The following is a 17,727-nucleotide window of genomic DNA, read 5'->3' as shown; positions in this document are numbered from 1 at the left end:
TCATTTAATTAATGTACGTAATAATTGAATAATTAAATAAAACGTGGGGGTGGAACAGTCTGAAATTTGACAGTTTATTATGGGAGAAGTGTATTTAAAATTTGGCTCTTAAAAGTAACTTTTATTCATTTATTAAGTCGCCTTGCTCAGTTTTCTTAACTGTAACGAATCTCCTTAATTAATCTTATTTAATCATAGAAGAACAAGAAAAAAAGAGCGAGTAGGAATTATGAAGGTAATAAATCAAAATAAACTGAATTATATTAATTCGTGCGTCTGTTTTTCTTTGTTCTCCTCATAATGGACGGAATAAAAACCACAGCCAAAAGAAAAAAATATATATAAAGAAAGTGAGAGTTAATGTCTCGGTGTTAATAACGGAGTTAATGCAATAATAAAGTAAAAATGTCGTAAAGTTAAAAAAAAATGTTGATGGAAGATGTACGTAGGGATATAAAATAAAGGGTAATAATAAAGCGGAGACGGGATGAAATGGAAGATGGAATAATGCGTGTGCAAAAAGAAAATGAAATAATGGAAGGAGGTAATAAGCGGTCTCAAATTGAAGAAAATAAAATGGTAAAGGGTAATAAACTTAGGGGAAGGTTTTTTTTCTTATGAATGGACGGAATTGTGGAAATGATGAATGAAAATGAGGAAGAAAAGGGATGCAATGGAATGAAAACAGGAAAAGACGAAAGAAATGTAAGGAAAATTGGATGAATGAATGTATTTAAATATATGAGGCAAGAAAAATATGTTAGTTTTTGTCTCATAAATCGCTGTAATTTTTAGACATTTATCAAGAAATTTGTTATCTAAATAATATAGTATAGTTTTGTAACAAATAAAATTTCATGTTTTAAAGATATTTATCTAAAAATTTCATTAAATTTTTAACAAAAATTTAAAATAAAAACACTTGAAAACTTTCTTAAAAAAAACTTATAAAAACATCAATTTTTAAGGATTTGAATATACATTGTAATATAATATGAGAATGTGATCCATCATTTTTATATTACGTTAAAATTACATAATTTTTAATTGTAAACAAATTAAATTAATTTTTCAATAAAAAAAAATTATGAAAAATTTACAAAAACTTATCAGTAAACTAATTAATTATAAATGAATATATATAAAAAAAGAATTATTTTTTTAATTAATCCAGGATAATCATGAAAACGTATATAAAAGGATGCAAGTAATAATAAAGAAAAAAAAACTAAAATATTTAATTAAGAAATCCATAAGATTCTAATTAAATTTTTGCTCCGAGGTGGAAAGGGTCGAAACAATGGTTTTTCAGGTATGAGCAGATTCTAATTATTATAATCCAATTAATAAACAACTTATTTTTTTCTCTAGCGACGTTTTCTGAAAGGTTTTGCAGATTTATATGAAAAGAGAGACAAAAAAATTATGATTTAGAAAAAAAATTAAAAATTATGTAAAAAGCGTGGATGGAGCTTTATTCTGTTGATGCTGCGGATTATTTTCAAGCTCCGTGAATGGAATATTAAAATTAATTAGTTGAGTGGAAATTCGGTTATTAAGTTTGAGGAATTCTTAAGAAGATTTCGATAAAGTTCGTTATTTTATTATTCTCAAACAACAGCATTAAATATTTTGTGTTTTATAGTATAAATTAAGTATAAGAAATAGGTAAAAGTTAGTTTCAGTAAAAAAGTTTAAATTTTCAATGAAAAAAATAACGTTTTGTTATGGTTGTTGGGAAATTATATTTTACTTCATTGGTTCATTGACAAATGTATGGAAAATCTTCTAATTATGCTGAGATTATGTGACCAAATTTACTAGCTAGATTTGTTGGTTGCTTGAATTTATGTTTTGATGTGAAAATTATCTAAAAAAAAACCTAATATTTTCGTTAATTATATAATAAAGTTCAATATATTGCATATTTGTTGAATTTCTTTAAAAAAAATGAAACCAAAGAAGTATTTTTGTATTAAACAAACTATTAACAAACTTCTATAATGAAATAAATAAAAAATGTTTAATTAAAAAAAAACTAAGTTTATTTATCTATAAAAATATACATGTACAAAATGTTAAACTAACTATTTTTTTTACAACTTAAATTAAATACTTTTTAGCTTAGTTTTATATAAGAAAAGCGGAGGTAAAGGTAACTCAGTTAACGAAAATCAGTTAACGTTCCTCCATTAAAGCTTTGTGCATAGTTTTTTTTACGTCATCTCGTTTTCTTGCTCAATTTTGTATTCTTCCTTTTGTAATATATAATAATTTAAAGCCATTTGAATAAATACTAGATGATTCTATAAATCTACGAATCTGGAAGAATCGATTTCTTGCTGGAAGTTTCAGCTGGAATATCTTTTCCACTGTTTCTGTAATATCCAGAATAAGCTAAGTTCTGCGCTTGATTTGGTGAATCCCTGAAGGTTAATCCTTTATGACTGTTGTAGTCATCATAAGATGATTGCTCGTAATGATTGGTGAAAGTTGGTTGTTCTCTGAAGTGTTGTTGCTGATGATAACCAATTCCTGCTGGTGAGTATTGAGGAACGACGTGACCGTGAGATCCGTAACCACCGAAAGCCGATTGGAAATCAGGTTTGCAGAGCTTGAAGTAAGCAATTGCACCTGGTATGATGATAGCTAAGAATCCTAAGAATTTCTTGAACGAAGCCAATCCCAAGATGAGAGGCAAGAACAGCAGAAGCTTAAGCTTGAAGATCTTCAATACCAAAAGAAGAGGGATGAACAATTTCTTGAGCTGCTTCCTCTCTAAAAAAAAATCATATAATTAATCAACTGAATAGAAGTTTACTTTAAATCTTAACGTACTGAATAAAGTGTCCTTTTTATCTTCAATTATATCGATTTCATCGGCGATTTCATCGACGAATCTTGGTGAGTAACGTCCACGTTCGGTGACTTCGTTGTCGAAATCGATTTCGAAAGCTGTCGATTTCATGAATTTCTCCACCTGAAAATTAGTTTTAGTTAAATTGATGTAATTATTTGTAATAATGATGATATTGGTTTTACCTTTCTCAGAGCGAATTTAACAAGTTGATCCCATTCGGGTTCATCGGATCTGGGACTTTCCGAGTACTCGTAATTCTCGTGGACTAATTGTCTTAATTGGGTTTCGGGCATCTTTACTATCCTTGCGTTTTCACTTAATTGGTATATAGGCTAAAACAAACAAAAAATAGGAAACATTATTAATCTGTAATGCATTTTAGTAATTAATTATGATGAATTGATTTATTGGTAGTTTTTTAATGTTAATGGTGAGGAAATGTGTCTGTAATACATGTTAATTAGTTGTAAGATGATGATTGTTGTTGTTCTAATGTTGAAATTAGTACAAATAATGTGTCTCTAATGCACTATTATTACTTGTAAATTAATAACATGAATGTTGATGTACTAGTATTGTAAATAAGTATAAAATGTAAAATGATGATTTTCTAATGTTGGAAATAAGTAAAACAAATGTGTCTGTAATGCACTTCAATTACTTGTAAATTAAGATGATGAATGTTCATAGATTAATGTTGTAAATAAGTAAAAAAAAATGTGTCTGTAATGCACTTTAATTATTTGTAAATGAAGATGATGAATGGTGATGTTCTAATGTTGAAAATGAGTAAAACAAATATGTCTGTAATGCACTTCAATTACTTGTGAATTAAGATGATGAATGATGATGTTCTAATGAGTAAAAATGTGTCTGTTATGCATTATATTTATTTGTATGTGAAGATAATGAATGGTGATGTACTAATGTTATAAATAAGTAAAATAAAAATGTGTTTGTAATGATGATAAAAGAGCAAAGCTAGTTTTATCAAAGGAATAAATATTATATCTGTAATGCATTTTAGTACTTACATATGATGGTGAATGATTTTATAGTATTTTCTTTTCAAAATTTCTTGTAAAAATATGACTGTAAGGCACGTCAATTAGTTGTAATCAGTAAACATGTGTCTGTAATATATTTCATTAACTAAGTTTGAATAATTTCGATAAATAAGTATACATTTCACTAAATGTCTATTATTAGATGTGTCTGCAATGCATTTGATATAATTAAATAGGACAAATTTCAATAAAGAAATTTGTCTGTAATGCATTTGAAATTACTAAGTAAGATCACATTTTCAGATCTAAGTGTGTCTGTAATTCATTTGAAATAACAATGTTTGACAAATTTCAATAACGAAGTGTGTCTCTAATACATTTTAAAGATCTAAGTATGATGAATTTCCGTAATTAAGTGTATCTGTAATGCATTTGAAATGACTAAGTTTGACAAATTTCAATAAATAAGTATATCTGTAATCAATCTCAAATAAGTAAGTATGACGAATTTCAAGAACGAAGTGTGTCTCTAACACATAAAGATCTAAGTATGATGAATTTTCGTAACTAAGACACGTTACAGACAAACGCATTTGAAATAACTAAGTTTGAAAATTTTCAATAAAAAAGTGTGTCTGTAATGCATCTGTCAATAACTAAGTTAGATGAATTTTCATAACTAAATGTGTGCATTTAAAATAAGTAAATCTAAGGATTAATCAAGTATGTCTGTAATGCATTTAAAATTCCTAAGTAAGATCAATTTTCGGAACTAACTGTATCTGTAATGCATGTAAAGTAACAATGTTTCACAAATTTCAATAAAAAGATGTCCGTAATCAATTTCATATAAGTAAGTATGATGAATTTCAATAACCAAGTGTGTCTAATATATTTTAAAGATCTAAGTATTATGAATTTCCGTAACTAAGTGTGTCTGTAACGCATTTGAAATAACTAAGTTTAAATAATTCCAATGAAGAAGTATGCCAGTAATGCATTTGCAATAAGTAAGTTAGATGAATTTCCATAACTAAGTATATCTGTAATGCATGTCAAATAACTATGCAGGATGAATTTCATTAACAAAGTGTATCTGTAATACTTTTGATATAGCTATGAATAACTTGAAAAACAAATTTATATTATAATGCTTCTTATATTTGAAATTCTCGTAGAAATGTACTCGAATCCAATTGTAATATTTTTCTTAAGGAAATGCAAATAAATCTTTGATAATTGCTTTAGTCCGGAAGGACAATAAATAAGGAAGATTGATACAGTTTTTATGTGTAATATGTGACCGTAAATTTGGTTCCTTCCTTCCGTTTAATGGTCATCCTCCTACGCTTCTAACGGTCAACTTTTCCACTAAATAATCAGCCTCTTCCATCCCTTATTACAAAAAAACCCTCATCTTCTCCCAGAAATAAGTAACGTCCGCAAAACTTCACCTAATCTCTTATCCAAAGCAAACATTTAATAACTTCACCCACGCAGATCATCTGCATCTGCGTTATGAAAGTTCTGTTTACACAACTTATTAATACATCTCGTGTCTCGTGTACACTTTCACTTTCCCTTTTTTTCTCAAGTCTAAATATATTAGTGTACACTTTTCCTCTCAGTTTTTTTCCGTTCTTTTTTCTTTCGTTCCGTACGCACGAAGGGATGAAGTATCCCCTCGTGTGGACGCAATAAATCCTCGATGTTTTAGCAGTGAAATCTTACTTTTCCGAAGAACTCGTCGAAGGTTCCCAAGGCTCTAGACTTGAAGCATTCCGCCAAATCCCCGTTCAGGCAATTGGAATTTGATCGCGCCATGTACGGATCCGTCTCCGGTCCTGTTCCCAATCCAATCCAGTCCAATAAATTTTTACCTACAAAGAAAAAATCAATAATTATTTACAAAAAAAAACGTATTTTTTTTTATTAATTTTTTGAATTATCTAGAGAATCGTTAATTTATTTATATATTTTATGATTACATCAAAAGCGCTTTTTAATTACGCATCTTTTGATATAAATACAGTTCCATAATATTAATTATTAATCAAGATATGCATTTTTTTTTCATTTTCATTTAATGCCTTTACGTTTTACTTAATTACTCATTAACCACTTACGACAATTATATCATCGTAGATGCAAATTAAAGTTAAAACTATAATCTTTCTAACTATCATACAATAAATTGTATTATCTCATAGTTTCCTGTAATAAACCTTTAAATTTTCATAAAAAAAATTAACAACTTTCGTATTTCTTTCATCTACATAAAAAAATCGACTTCAGATATATATCTGTTATTAATTCAGGTCAATGTTATAAAACTTTATATAACTGATGACCAAAAGCAATTACGTTTCGTAATCTTCTTACGGTAATGTTTAACAATAATTAACATTCAATGTGTATCATCGTTTGAAATTTTCGAGTAAACACATGATTTGCATTTCGGAATAATATTTAGATTTAGATTGGTTTGTGTGTGCAGTGAGGATTATTGGAGTTTACGTTTACAAGATTTATTACACCGTACGTACACTTCCAAGATATATTCTCAAATCGCATTTAAATCCAATCTGATTTATTGAGTGTGCGTTAGGTAAGATTTTGTAGTTTATGAAAACACCTGTGTTTTCTGAACGATTTCTTATAATTAATTTGAGAAAAATGTTAGCAAAAATATTTATAAATTTAAACCTTTTTAACAATTATGAAAATTATTTGTTATAATTTCAAAAAGTAACAAATTGTTAGCGAATAAATAAATAAAATTTGCTGTAAAATTTATTACTTAATTTTGTCTTCTGATGAAAAAAAAATAACGTGTTATGTTGATATTATACAATTTATTCTAAACAAAAAAAAATATGTGTGTCAGTAGTCGAATATTATGTTTATTTCCGTTGAAATTTGAACGAAAAAATGAACCGTTACTACATAAATTTTAGAATGTCGATTGAATTGATCACAAAAATTCTACGTTTCATCAATGTGACTTGAATAACAAAATTGAAATTATAATTCTTGAAACTTTAATTATTCGATATGAAAAATATTAATAAAAATGTATAAATAAATAAAAATAATATAAAACAAAGACTTTAAGGAAAAATTTAGCAAATTTGATGACATAGCTATGATTTTATTAAATTAGCAACTTTTTAATGAAGAAAGTGAAAATATTTACGTAATTTTTTTCGACTGATACATTTTGTAAATAAGCTACATTAATTAGTGACTAATTATTTTAATATTATTAATAATTACGTAACTAAAATTTGTATTTTTTTGCAAAAAAAAAAGTAAGAAATTGAAGAATTGGTGATATAATTAATGATTCATTGAAATTAATTAATTGGTGGCATTTTATTGAATCATAAACTTCTAAAATTATGAAATACATGTTTATTTTCATGAAATTTCATGATTTTTTTTATAATTAGTAAAGTGTAGAAAAATTACGTAATTTTGTAAATAAATAATGCTTATTGACTAAATCCTGAATGTTTTCTTAATTAAACTATGATGTAAGTAAAATATATGTTTTTGCAAAAAAAAATGTAGTATTATTTGTTATTGTTTTGAGTTATGAATTTTCTGTGATTATCGATTAATAATTACATTTTTTTGTCTAAATTAATAAAAAATATGCGTGAATTTATTTTATAATTGAAAATTCAAATTTAATGTAATAATCAATATTGTAAAATCAAATAAGTAAATGAAGGAAGTTATTTAATAAGAAAAGTAAAAAAAAATAAGTGTAAAATACGGAGAAATCGTTGTGATGCTACGGATGTTCGTGATGGTACTGACCTTGTCTTTGATCCTGACCATTGGGTTGCTGACCATGGCAAGATCGCAGCGCCACAGCGAGAACTAACGCCACTATCCTCATCTGAACCATCTTCATTTTCAAACAAATATAATGAATACCCTTTGAAAACCGTTTGCTCTTCGAACTTGTCTGAGGAAGAACTGGATGGTTGCCCGATGTGCGCTAACCACTAGGTCGTCTAACTGTATTCACGCGCCGTCCGTGAAGAGACAAGACACACACCACACGCAAGATGCAAGAAGAGGTGGTTCGAGTGCGAAAAAGGAGCTTGACTTGGAATGGTCTTCCGTTCGTTCCGACCATGTGTTTTATACGATGAGCGAAAGAATCAGACGAAGACGTCATCCGTCTGCTTGGTGGTGGCTCGACATAAGGGATATTCCCAGTTGGGTAACAAGATTACACACAAGTATTGTGAGCGAGTGAAAGTGGACTTCTGCAAACCATTCAGTCCAGGATTTCGATCGAGGATCATTGCACTCGGCGCATAATCTTTCTTTCCTTATTCAGTTTCAAACGCCCACCATTCAGCAACAAATTTAAAACACTTACATTTCACCGTTTTAGGACTAAAAGATTACATACAAATTGCTGTTATTTTGTCAAAATAATGTTAGAAACTAATTTGTTAAATTGATTTTACTTGTAGTCAATTTACATTGTTTATTTGTTTATTGTTAATTTACAAACAATTTTGATTACAGGCGTTATTTTCGTAAAACAATACTAATTATCTATGGGATAAAACTAATTTGTTAAATATATTGCAATATTACATAAATATATATAAAAAAAACTAATAAATTAGCGTAAAAGTATATTTATCACCCGATTTACACGATAAATATGTTCCTGAGAAAATCTAAATTGTAACTTTTTGATTGTAAAATCGTGTAAATCGAAAAGTATGCAAAATTATCTTAACCGTTTTTTTTGGTTATTTTCAACATTTACATTTTTAAAACCGTTTTAAAGCGACAACGTGTAAAGAAAATACCGTGTTAAACAAGGGATAAGTTATTTTCAACATTTACATAAATCCGTGATAAAGCGAAAACGTGGAAAATAGGTTATTTTCAACATTTACTTTTTAAACCGTGTTTAAGAGAAAACGTGTAAAAAAGTACCTTGTACAACGATAGGTTAATTTCAACATTTACTTTTTAAACCGCACTAAAGCGAAAACGTGTAAAGAAAGTACTTTGTACAACGAGGGTTAGATTATTTTCAACATTTACATTTTTAAAATCGTGTTAAAGCGAAAACTTGTAAAGAAAGTACCCGATTTACAAGGTAAATATGCGACTGAAAAAATCGAAATTGTAACTTAAACGAGGGATAGGTTATTATCAACATTTAAATTTTTAAAACCGTGTTAAAGCAAAAACGTGTAAAGAAAGTACTTTGTATAACGAGTGATAAGTTATTTTCAACATTTACTTTTTAAACCGCGCTAAAGCGAAAACGTGTAAAGAAAGTACCTTGTACAACGAGGGATAGGTTATTTCAACATTTACATTTTTAAAACCGTGGTTAAGAGAAAACGTGTAAAAAAAAGTACCTTGTACAACGATAGGTTAATTTCAACAGTGTTAAAGCGAAAACTTGTAAAGAAAGTACCCGATTTACAAGGTAAATGTGTTCCTGAGAAAATCGAAATTGTAACTTAAACAAAGGATAGGTTATTTTCAACATTTACATTTTTAAAACCGTGGTTAAGAGAAAACGTGTAAAAAAAAATAGTATTTGTATATGACCAATATTTCTAAATAATTTGAAATAAAAAAATATTAAATTTATCAATAATATGAACAAAATTTATTTGTATTATTAAAATAAATACAAACAAACATAGAATGATAAGAAAATATATGAATAATTCTTCATTATAAACCAATAAATAATATTGAAATATGTGTGAAACTTTGAATTTTTTGTATAACATTATGTTTCTTTTAATTAATTTTATTAATTATTCTATTTTTTAATTATTTCATGCAAGAAATTTTATAAAATAATCATACACACATTAATTTTATATTCCGTGCCTTCAAAACAAGATTCACATTTCTATTACTTCATTCAATGTGAATTAAACATGTTGTAATTATTTGTATATTATTAATTATTCATTTCTTATAATTTTCTTTTGTAATAAATATGCAGATTTTCCCATTTTTTTTATATTTAATAAATAAATTTTACATACTTATTTCTCGTCGAAAGAAATAATAAATTTTGTAAATAAACACTGCTTATTGACTAAATTCTTAATATTTTCTTAATTAAACAATTATGTAAGTAAAATATATATTTTTTGTAAAAAAATGTAATAATATTTGAGGTAAGAATTTTCAATGATTATCGATTAAAAATTACATTTCTTTTCGAGTTTTTTTAATCAAAATTGTATATGAATTGATGATATAATCAAAGATTCATTAAATTTTAAGTATTTGCTAATACTTCATTCAATGTAAACTAAACATGTTCTAATCATTTTTAAAAAAATCTACAAATTTTCTCAGTTTTTTTATATCTAATTAATAAATGAAATATACATATTTTCTACGATAATTTGGTGATTATTTTAAGAAATATATACTAAAATTTCTTGAAAATATAATAAGTAATTAGTCTTCTTTATTAGTTTTTATAATTAATTACACTTTTATTGATTTCTTTGTAATATTTTGATTTTGTGATGAAAGTAAGAGTGAAATTAGTCAGATCAAAATTGCCAGTATTCAATTTCACAAAGAATATAACTGCACTTTCTACAGTTTATAGTACATTCACTAAACATATCACAAATGTATTTTTATTACTGTTTTAGCTCTTCCTTCTAAGAATTCATTAAAGATTTACAATTATATAAAGAATTAGTCATATTTGTAATTCCAAAAATTGATTAATTACAATTATATAACTGTATTTTTTTGGCGATTTTTTTTTTCAGAAAAAGATTTAAATTCTTATTAAAGCATATTTTTTGATATATTATAACCTTTATTGTACTAAAAAAATGAATTTTTAATTTATAAATTTCTTTTATAAATAAAAATTTTACTCAGGAATAATTTTTTTGCAAAAATGTAATTTAATACTTATATTTGTAAAGTAATTACCAAATTTCATTTTGATAAATAGTATAAAGTAACTCATGAATGAAATATATAACTTAAAAGTAGTTGAAACTGCTGAAAAACGTAATTTGAATACACGAAAGTAAAAATAATAATATGAAAAGTAATTGGTTTAAAATGTTTAGTAGCAAAACACATTAATGAAATCCAATATTAAAAATTGTTATTTACACAAAAAACGAATGAATTCAATTAATTTCTTTGGTTAATGGATAGTTGTTGTAATGTAGTAAACAATAATTTAATTGTTTACATAACATCAATATAATTTTAGTGTGTATGTGCAGTGGCTTTTCGAAAACGGATTTGGTTTGTATCAATAAATTTGCAATTTACATGTACTGACGCTGATTCAGTTTCATAAAACAAACAAACATACGAAATCGATTATCGAAATGGAATTATGCAAAAGCGTTAAATAAATTCAACGCTCGTAGCGGACAAATTATTTAATGGATTACGAAATTTTTGCTAGAAGAATCGGGGCCTTTCGGATGAGTCAGATTTGTTTTTGTCGTGCGGAGAAAGTTCCTACGGTCAAGATCCGGTTCTTCGTAATGTTGTTGTACTCGGAAATTGTGTGTGGAAAGAAAGGCATCGTCTATGTTCATAAGACCTTCGTTACGTAAATTTTGTAACTTACCGATGTCATAGTGCTAACTAATTTATCCGCTGATGAAACATATTTACTTTTTTAATTGAAAATTTACAAATGAATTAGTAATTAAGTTTAATTTTTTTTAAGAAAAGTTAAGGTTTCTTAAGGAAAGTTAAAAAACTTGATGAAACTTGAGAAAAGTTACGGAACGTTAAAGAAACTTGAGAGAAGATGAGGGAACTTAATGAAACTTAATGAAACTTAATAAACTTAATGAAACTTAATGAAACTTAATGAAACTTAATGAAACTTAATGAAACTTAATGAAACTTAATGAAATTAATGAAACTTAATAACATTTAATAAGAAACTTGATAAAAAACTTAATGAAACTTAATGAAACTTAATGAAACTTAATGAAACTTAATGAAATAAATTTAATATAAATTTAAAAATTTGACTTTTAATTACAATGAATATAAAAACAAATCCTTTTTAAAATGCAAACGATTTCGCAAATCTTGAATTATCAATAAGTGAAAGAAAATATCGAAATAACTATAAAGAAAAAGCAATTACGAAAGAAATGATCGTGTAATTCTTGGGTTTGTTATGGCTCGTTGCATTGTGCTTCAACGTCGTACGTGATTTTTGAAATACTGTAAACATAAATATCGAATCGTTTGTTTAGAGAAACGCGAAACTCTTGGAAATGCAATAGCTAAAACTTTATCAAACAAAAAAAATAATACAACAACAACAACAGAAACATTAATAGCGCACCTCGTCCGTCGTCCGCAAGAAGTATCGAATGAACACACGTGTGGGTATATATAAAGCAGTCAGCGAGGAATGCAAATTTAGTTATTCGCAGTCGCTCGTCTACGCCGGATCACCAAAGTTTCTCTAAGTACAAAATTTTGAGTGAAATAATCCAAAGAAATGGATACTCATTTCCTTCGCAAACAACTAACGCAGATCATTAATGCTCATAAGCAGTACACGAAGAAGCAGATGGACGAAATCGTGGAAATGCTCACATCCATCGACGAAGCCATACAGGTGCAAAAAAACGTGATGAAAACCGACAAAGATGTTGATGACGTGATGCACTTCCAGAATGGAAGAATCAACAATTTGACTCTGCTGAATCGACAGAAATCCAAGTTGCATAAAGCTCTCTCCAAGCGCTCGAAGCGACCTCCGTCTCCCGCTAGAAACTATGAAACTCCCATAGAAACGGGTTCACCCTCGAGTTCTGTAATGAACATGAATTATCAAGATTCGTGCGGATCTTCGAGACATCGTAATCACGGTTGGCAGTCTCCGCCAATGGAAAGAATGGATCAGCAGACGTCGACGAACGATTTGGAAAGTTGCTATACGAATAACGCTAGCTTGGATCGCTGGGATTTGGATGTTAAGTCGCCGAAGATCGAGTGTCAAGAGGATATCAATATGAGCGCAACGCAGAGTCAAGCAGGATCCACGAAGTTTGAGTTGACAGAGACTGATCTCATGTACACTGACATGTACAAAACGATCAGATGCATTTCAAACATCTCAGATGACGAAAACAGCGATTGAAAAACAACAATTTTCATTCATAAACTTACATTATTCATTACTATTATTACAACTTTTATAAAATATACACATTTTATTATCCATTTTATATCAAACAATTCTATTAATTAAATATTCATTTCTATACAATCAATTTTGACAAATTTATAAATAAAATCAATGCAAAAAAAAATAATTTTTGTCAAGTAAAACTTCTTTACTAATTCTCTTTTATATAATCAATAATTATATTTTAAACTATACACTTTTAATTAACGAATGTATCTTAATCATAACTATTAATACTAATTACAAATTATATAATTAACACAACTATTTAAAATAATTTGAGTTTAAAAAGAAAATTCTGTAATTAATTATTTTTCACTTAATTATTCACGTTTTATTTATCGAATTTACATTAATCATCAGAACTATTGTTACAAATTATTAATAATATAAAAAAAACTTATAAAAACTTATTAAAAAAAATCATTAAATCTTTGAAATAATTAAATTAAATTGAGTTAAAAATAAACATTTTCTATATAAATTAATTAATATGTTTTTTTTAATGTAAAATAACGTGTTTAATCAATAATTAATATAAATGTATTAGTATTAATATAAATGTATTATTAGTTTTAAGCAGAATTGAACAATCAGTTATATTTGCATTAATCCATTTATTTTACTTAAGAATTTGTCTTTCTATAATAAGAATATGTTTAAGTATGTTTATATTTTAAGTTTTCTTTTACTAACAATAAAATTATTATCTTATTAAACTTTGTACTTGCTTAAACAAATAAATATTATTAGTATGAATATATTGTATGTAATTTTATTATTTCACCTTTCTACTCAATGTTTTACTGTTTTTATACTAAATTTGTTTCATTCAAATTAAATTTAGTTTAAAAAGAATTTCATCTTTACATTTTGTTAGTTTATTTGCAAAAGATTAATGCAATGAAAGAGTAAATATTGCAGATTATTTCAATTTCCCTTCACAACAATATTCTCATATGAATCATACAACTGTAAATATAAACATTTACGTTCAAAATAATCGCATTTCTAAGATTAAAGTAATCAAATTTCATACACATTAGCTTATTTTTTTGATGATGACAATTTTATTTATCTTTCATTAACTGGTAAATATTTAAATTTTTTTTTCAATTAATAAATATTTAATTGATTAAAACATTGAGTAAAAAAACATTAATACTTTAAAGTTTATTTGAATCCAATTGAAATATTGAATCTGTTTTTATTAAGTTTTTGGTTCAAAAATTATGAAAGAAATCTATGAAATATTTCCTTTTTTTGTATTTGCTAAGAAATTTTAGTTTTAATTAACGAAAACGTATAGATTACGTATTAAAACTTGATCAACTTTAAGAAAATTATTGATTTCTTAAATATTTTAAAAGAAAAAAAAAATATTTAATTTTTGTATATTTGAAGAGATTTCATTTTCAATTGATTATTTGTATAATAAAACTTATTAATCACAATTAGAAACGAAAACTTTTCCTATAATTATTGAACTTTTTGTTTAATGAAAATGGTTGGGAAAAAAAACTTTTTTAAAATTTCATTGGAATTTGAGTATTATTGCTTAACTCTAAGATAAATAATAATTTCTTCCTTTAAATATATTAAAAATTCATAATTTAATTGGAAATCAAACTTTGCTTTACTTTCTGAGTTAATATTGAATTTTTTGATTAAATTATTTGAAGAAAATTGTTACAATTAAAGTCAATTGATTATTTGTATAATAAAACTTATTAATCACAATTAGAAAACGAATATTCCTTTACTTGTCGTATAATTATTGAACTTTTTGTTTAATGAAAATGGTTGGGAAAAAAAAACTTTTTTAAAATTTCATTGGAATTTGAGTATTATTGCTTAACTCTAAGATAAATAATAACTTCTTCCTTTAAATATATTAAAAGTTCATAATTTAATTGGGAATCAAACTTTTCTTTAGTTTCTGAGTAACTATTGAATTTTTTGATTAAATTATTTAAAGAAAATTGTTACAATATTGTTGAAATACATTGTTAAAAGTATGTATTGTACACCTTTATGAACTAAAATCCTCAATAAAAAAACAATGTAATTATTTCGAGAAATTGATTGTGTTATCGCAGAAGAAATATGCAAACAAAGGATCATTAAGATTAATGTACAAACCTTGGGTTTCAAACGAAAATAAATAGTTAATAAAAAGCTTTGCTGCTGCATTTTCTGCAACCCAACAACATAAACATCAACGCTCGTAAACAGGAAACAGGTCACGTGGCAACAGTATTAAATGAACGATAAACTGAAAGAAACACTCAAACCACTTCGCAAGCTCAACTCAAAAGCAGTGCTCATAAGTAATTTGCTGATGGAACCTGCAGAACAATCCGAAGAGAAACGCTCGAATTTCGGTGTCGTTTCATTCAAAATTATGTCAACTCACGAAGACACGATAAACTTCACCGTCGACGTCGAAGTTCGAATCTCTTACATTGACGAGCTGAAGAAACGAAGAGACGATGAGAAAGATAAATCCGTTCCCGAAGAATCTGCTAAAGTTAAAGATGGTGATGCTGATGATTCATCATCGTCTTCGTCTTCTTCGGATGATAGTGTTTTCGCTTCCTCCGAGATTCCGGAATGCAAGAGACAGCAGTCAATCAGTTTGGATGAGAATCCGATAAGCGATGATAGCAGTTCTTCTGGAAGCGACGGAAGATTCAAGAAACGGTTTAAAGTTATGCGTCAAGGGGAGCTTCAGACGATGGAGTTATCTGGTAGCATTGTCAACATTCAAGTACTGGATAAAGAAACTTAACGACGTTATTTAATACAATTTGTATCTAACCTAAAAAAAACATAACCTGATTTATTGTAACCTACAATGACATAACCTTAGAAACACTTAACCTAAAATATTATCATTCTGTTTTGTCACTGTTTTGTCGTGTCCTGTTCTATTTTATCATATTATATTTTGTCCTATACTGGTGAGCTCTGTTTGGTAATGGAACCAAACGAAGTAAATTCAATATCCAAACATTTGAAATTTTATTATAATAAACAAAAAAAGTATTATTTTTCAGCTATTTTTCAACGTTTTTAACAAATTATTATATAATTTTTGTTTAATTTTCAATTAAAAAAAATCTGTAATTTGTAAACGTTGTAATTATTTTAATTTTGTAATTGTAATGCAAAGTTATTAATTATATTAAATTTAATGTCTTTTTTAGTTTTTTTTTTATTTTTTTCCTAAAACTTAGTAATTAAATAAATATATAGAAAAAAAGATTCTATTCTAATAAGTATAATCTATTTTGAGACTGCAGAAATTAATTAATTTTGTATTGAAAAAAAAATGACAAAATTGTAATATTAATTTTCACTAAATAAGTTACAAAAAAATCCTCTTTTATTTGATTAAATAAAGTGCTTTAATTAGTCAACGTTTTGTCAAAGTCAAGTAAGTATTTTCTTTACAAATGTTTGTGATTCACTTTACAAAAGATGAAATGAAACCAAACATAAACACATAATATTATTAATAAATATTTGAGATAAAAATAATTGTTGATTGTTGTTTCATTTTGATAGAAATTTGATAACATTTAGGTGACGCATAGATTTTTAATTATGAGTAAGTATTATTAATGATAATATTTATTCCAACAGTACAAAAAACTCAATAACATAATAAAAATAAAATAAAAAGTTAATTGTTACAAAGGATTATTGACTATAGATCTATGGACTTAAGTCACTTTCAAAATAATCATGAAAGTATATTTGGTTGCAGTTTGGAGTTTGATTGAATTTATAAAAGTAGTAGTTTTTGTTTTAAAAAATGAACAAAACAAAATATATTCAAAAGATTCATAATTATTATAAAATATACTTTAATATTGATCATTAAACATGCGAGTATATTTGATTGCATACAATGAGATAAAACGGAAAATAATTATTTGAATTTTAGTTGAACTTATAAAAAAAAAACTATAAGAAATATTTGTTTTCATTCAATGGTTAATAATTTCTATTTTAATAACTAAACGTAATAACAAAATGTAAGTGAATTTGTATAGTATTTTGGGTTGCATATAATGAGCTTTAACAGATAAAAAAAATAATTGTTCTAATTGATGATAATAATAGTTTTATATATTTTTTTCATTCGAATTATATTTAATTCCTATTAATTATAAGTGTTTCGGTTTGCAAAACAATTTATAATAATTATTTGAAAATGTAAATATTACACAATTTTAATAGAAAATATATAAAAAAAAAAGTAATTTCTTCTTCTAGATGAAATTTTTGTAATCCATATTAGTAATATATTTTATTAAAATTCAAATTAATTCGAAAAATATCCATTTTCGAGTCCCACGTTGGTCGCCAAAATTTAATAAATAAAATAGAAAATTAAAGTTTAAGAAAATATCAAAAAAAATAATAGTAATTTTCATAAACATTCAGTTTTCTTTTTAGTAAAACGTAAAAACAAAATATGTGTTTCAAAATATGAAATATTGACTAGTAATTTTCAGAAAGTCAGTCAGTTGAGTTTACAGTAAAATATATAAAATTGACATGTTTCAAAATATGAAATATTAATTAATAAATTTTACCAATTTTCAGTTTTGTTTAACAAAAAA

General features: G+C 26.1%; 1 protein-coding gene across 1 annotated transcript; it reads right to left on the bottom strand.

The window, feature by feature from the left end:
- Positions 1-2,314: 2,314 nt before the first annotated feature.
- LOC108566303 lies at positions 2,315-7,783 on the bottom strand. Its single transcript, XM_017926113.1, has 5 exons — positions 7,693-7,783; positions 5,599-5,747; positions 3,043-3,192; positions 2,839-2,980; positions 2,315-2,778 (listed from the first exon to the last, which is right to left on the bottom strand). The coding sequence occupies exons 1-5, from the start codon at positions 7,781-7,783 to the stop codon at positions 2,315-2,317; spliced, it is 996 nt and encodes a 331-aa protein (XP_017781602.1).
- Between the last annotated feature and the right edge of the window lie 9,944 nt (positions 7,784-17,727).

The sequence above is a fragment of the Nicrophorus vespilloides genome, unplaced genomic scaffold, assembly GCF_001412225.1.
Source record: "Nicrophorus vespilloides isolate i.1.1-1 unplaced genomic scaffold, Nicve_v1.0, whole genome shotgun sequence".
In the NCBI taxonomy this organism is placed as follows: domain Eukaryota; kingdom Metazoa; phylum Arthropoda; class Insecta; order Coleoptera; family Silphidae; genus Nicrophorus; species Nicrophorus vespilloides.
The sequence above is the reverse complement of the archived record's forward strand: the minus strand, read 5'-3'. Positions and strand labels throughout refer to the sequence as shown.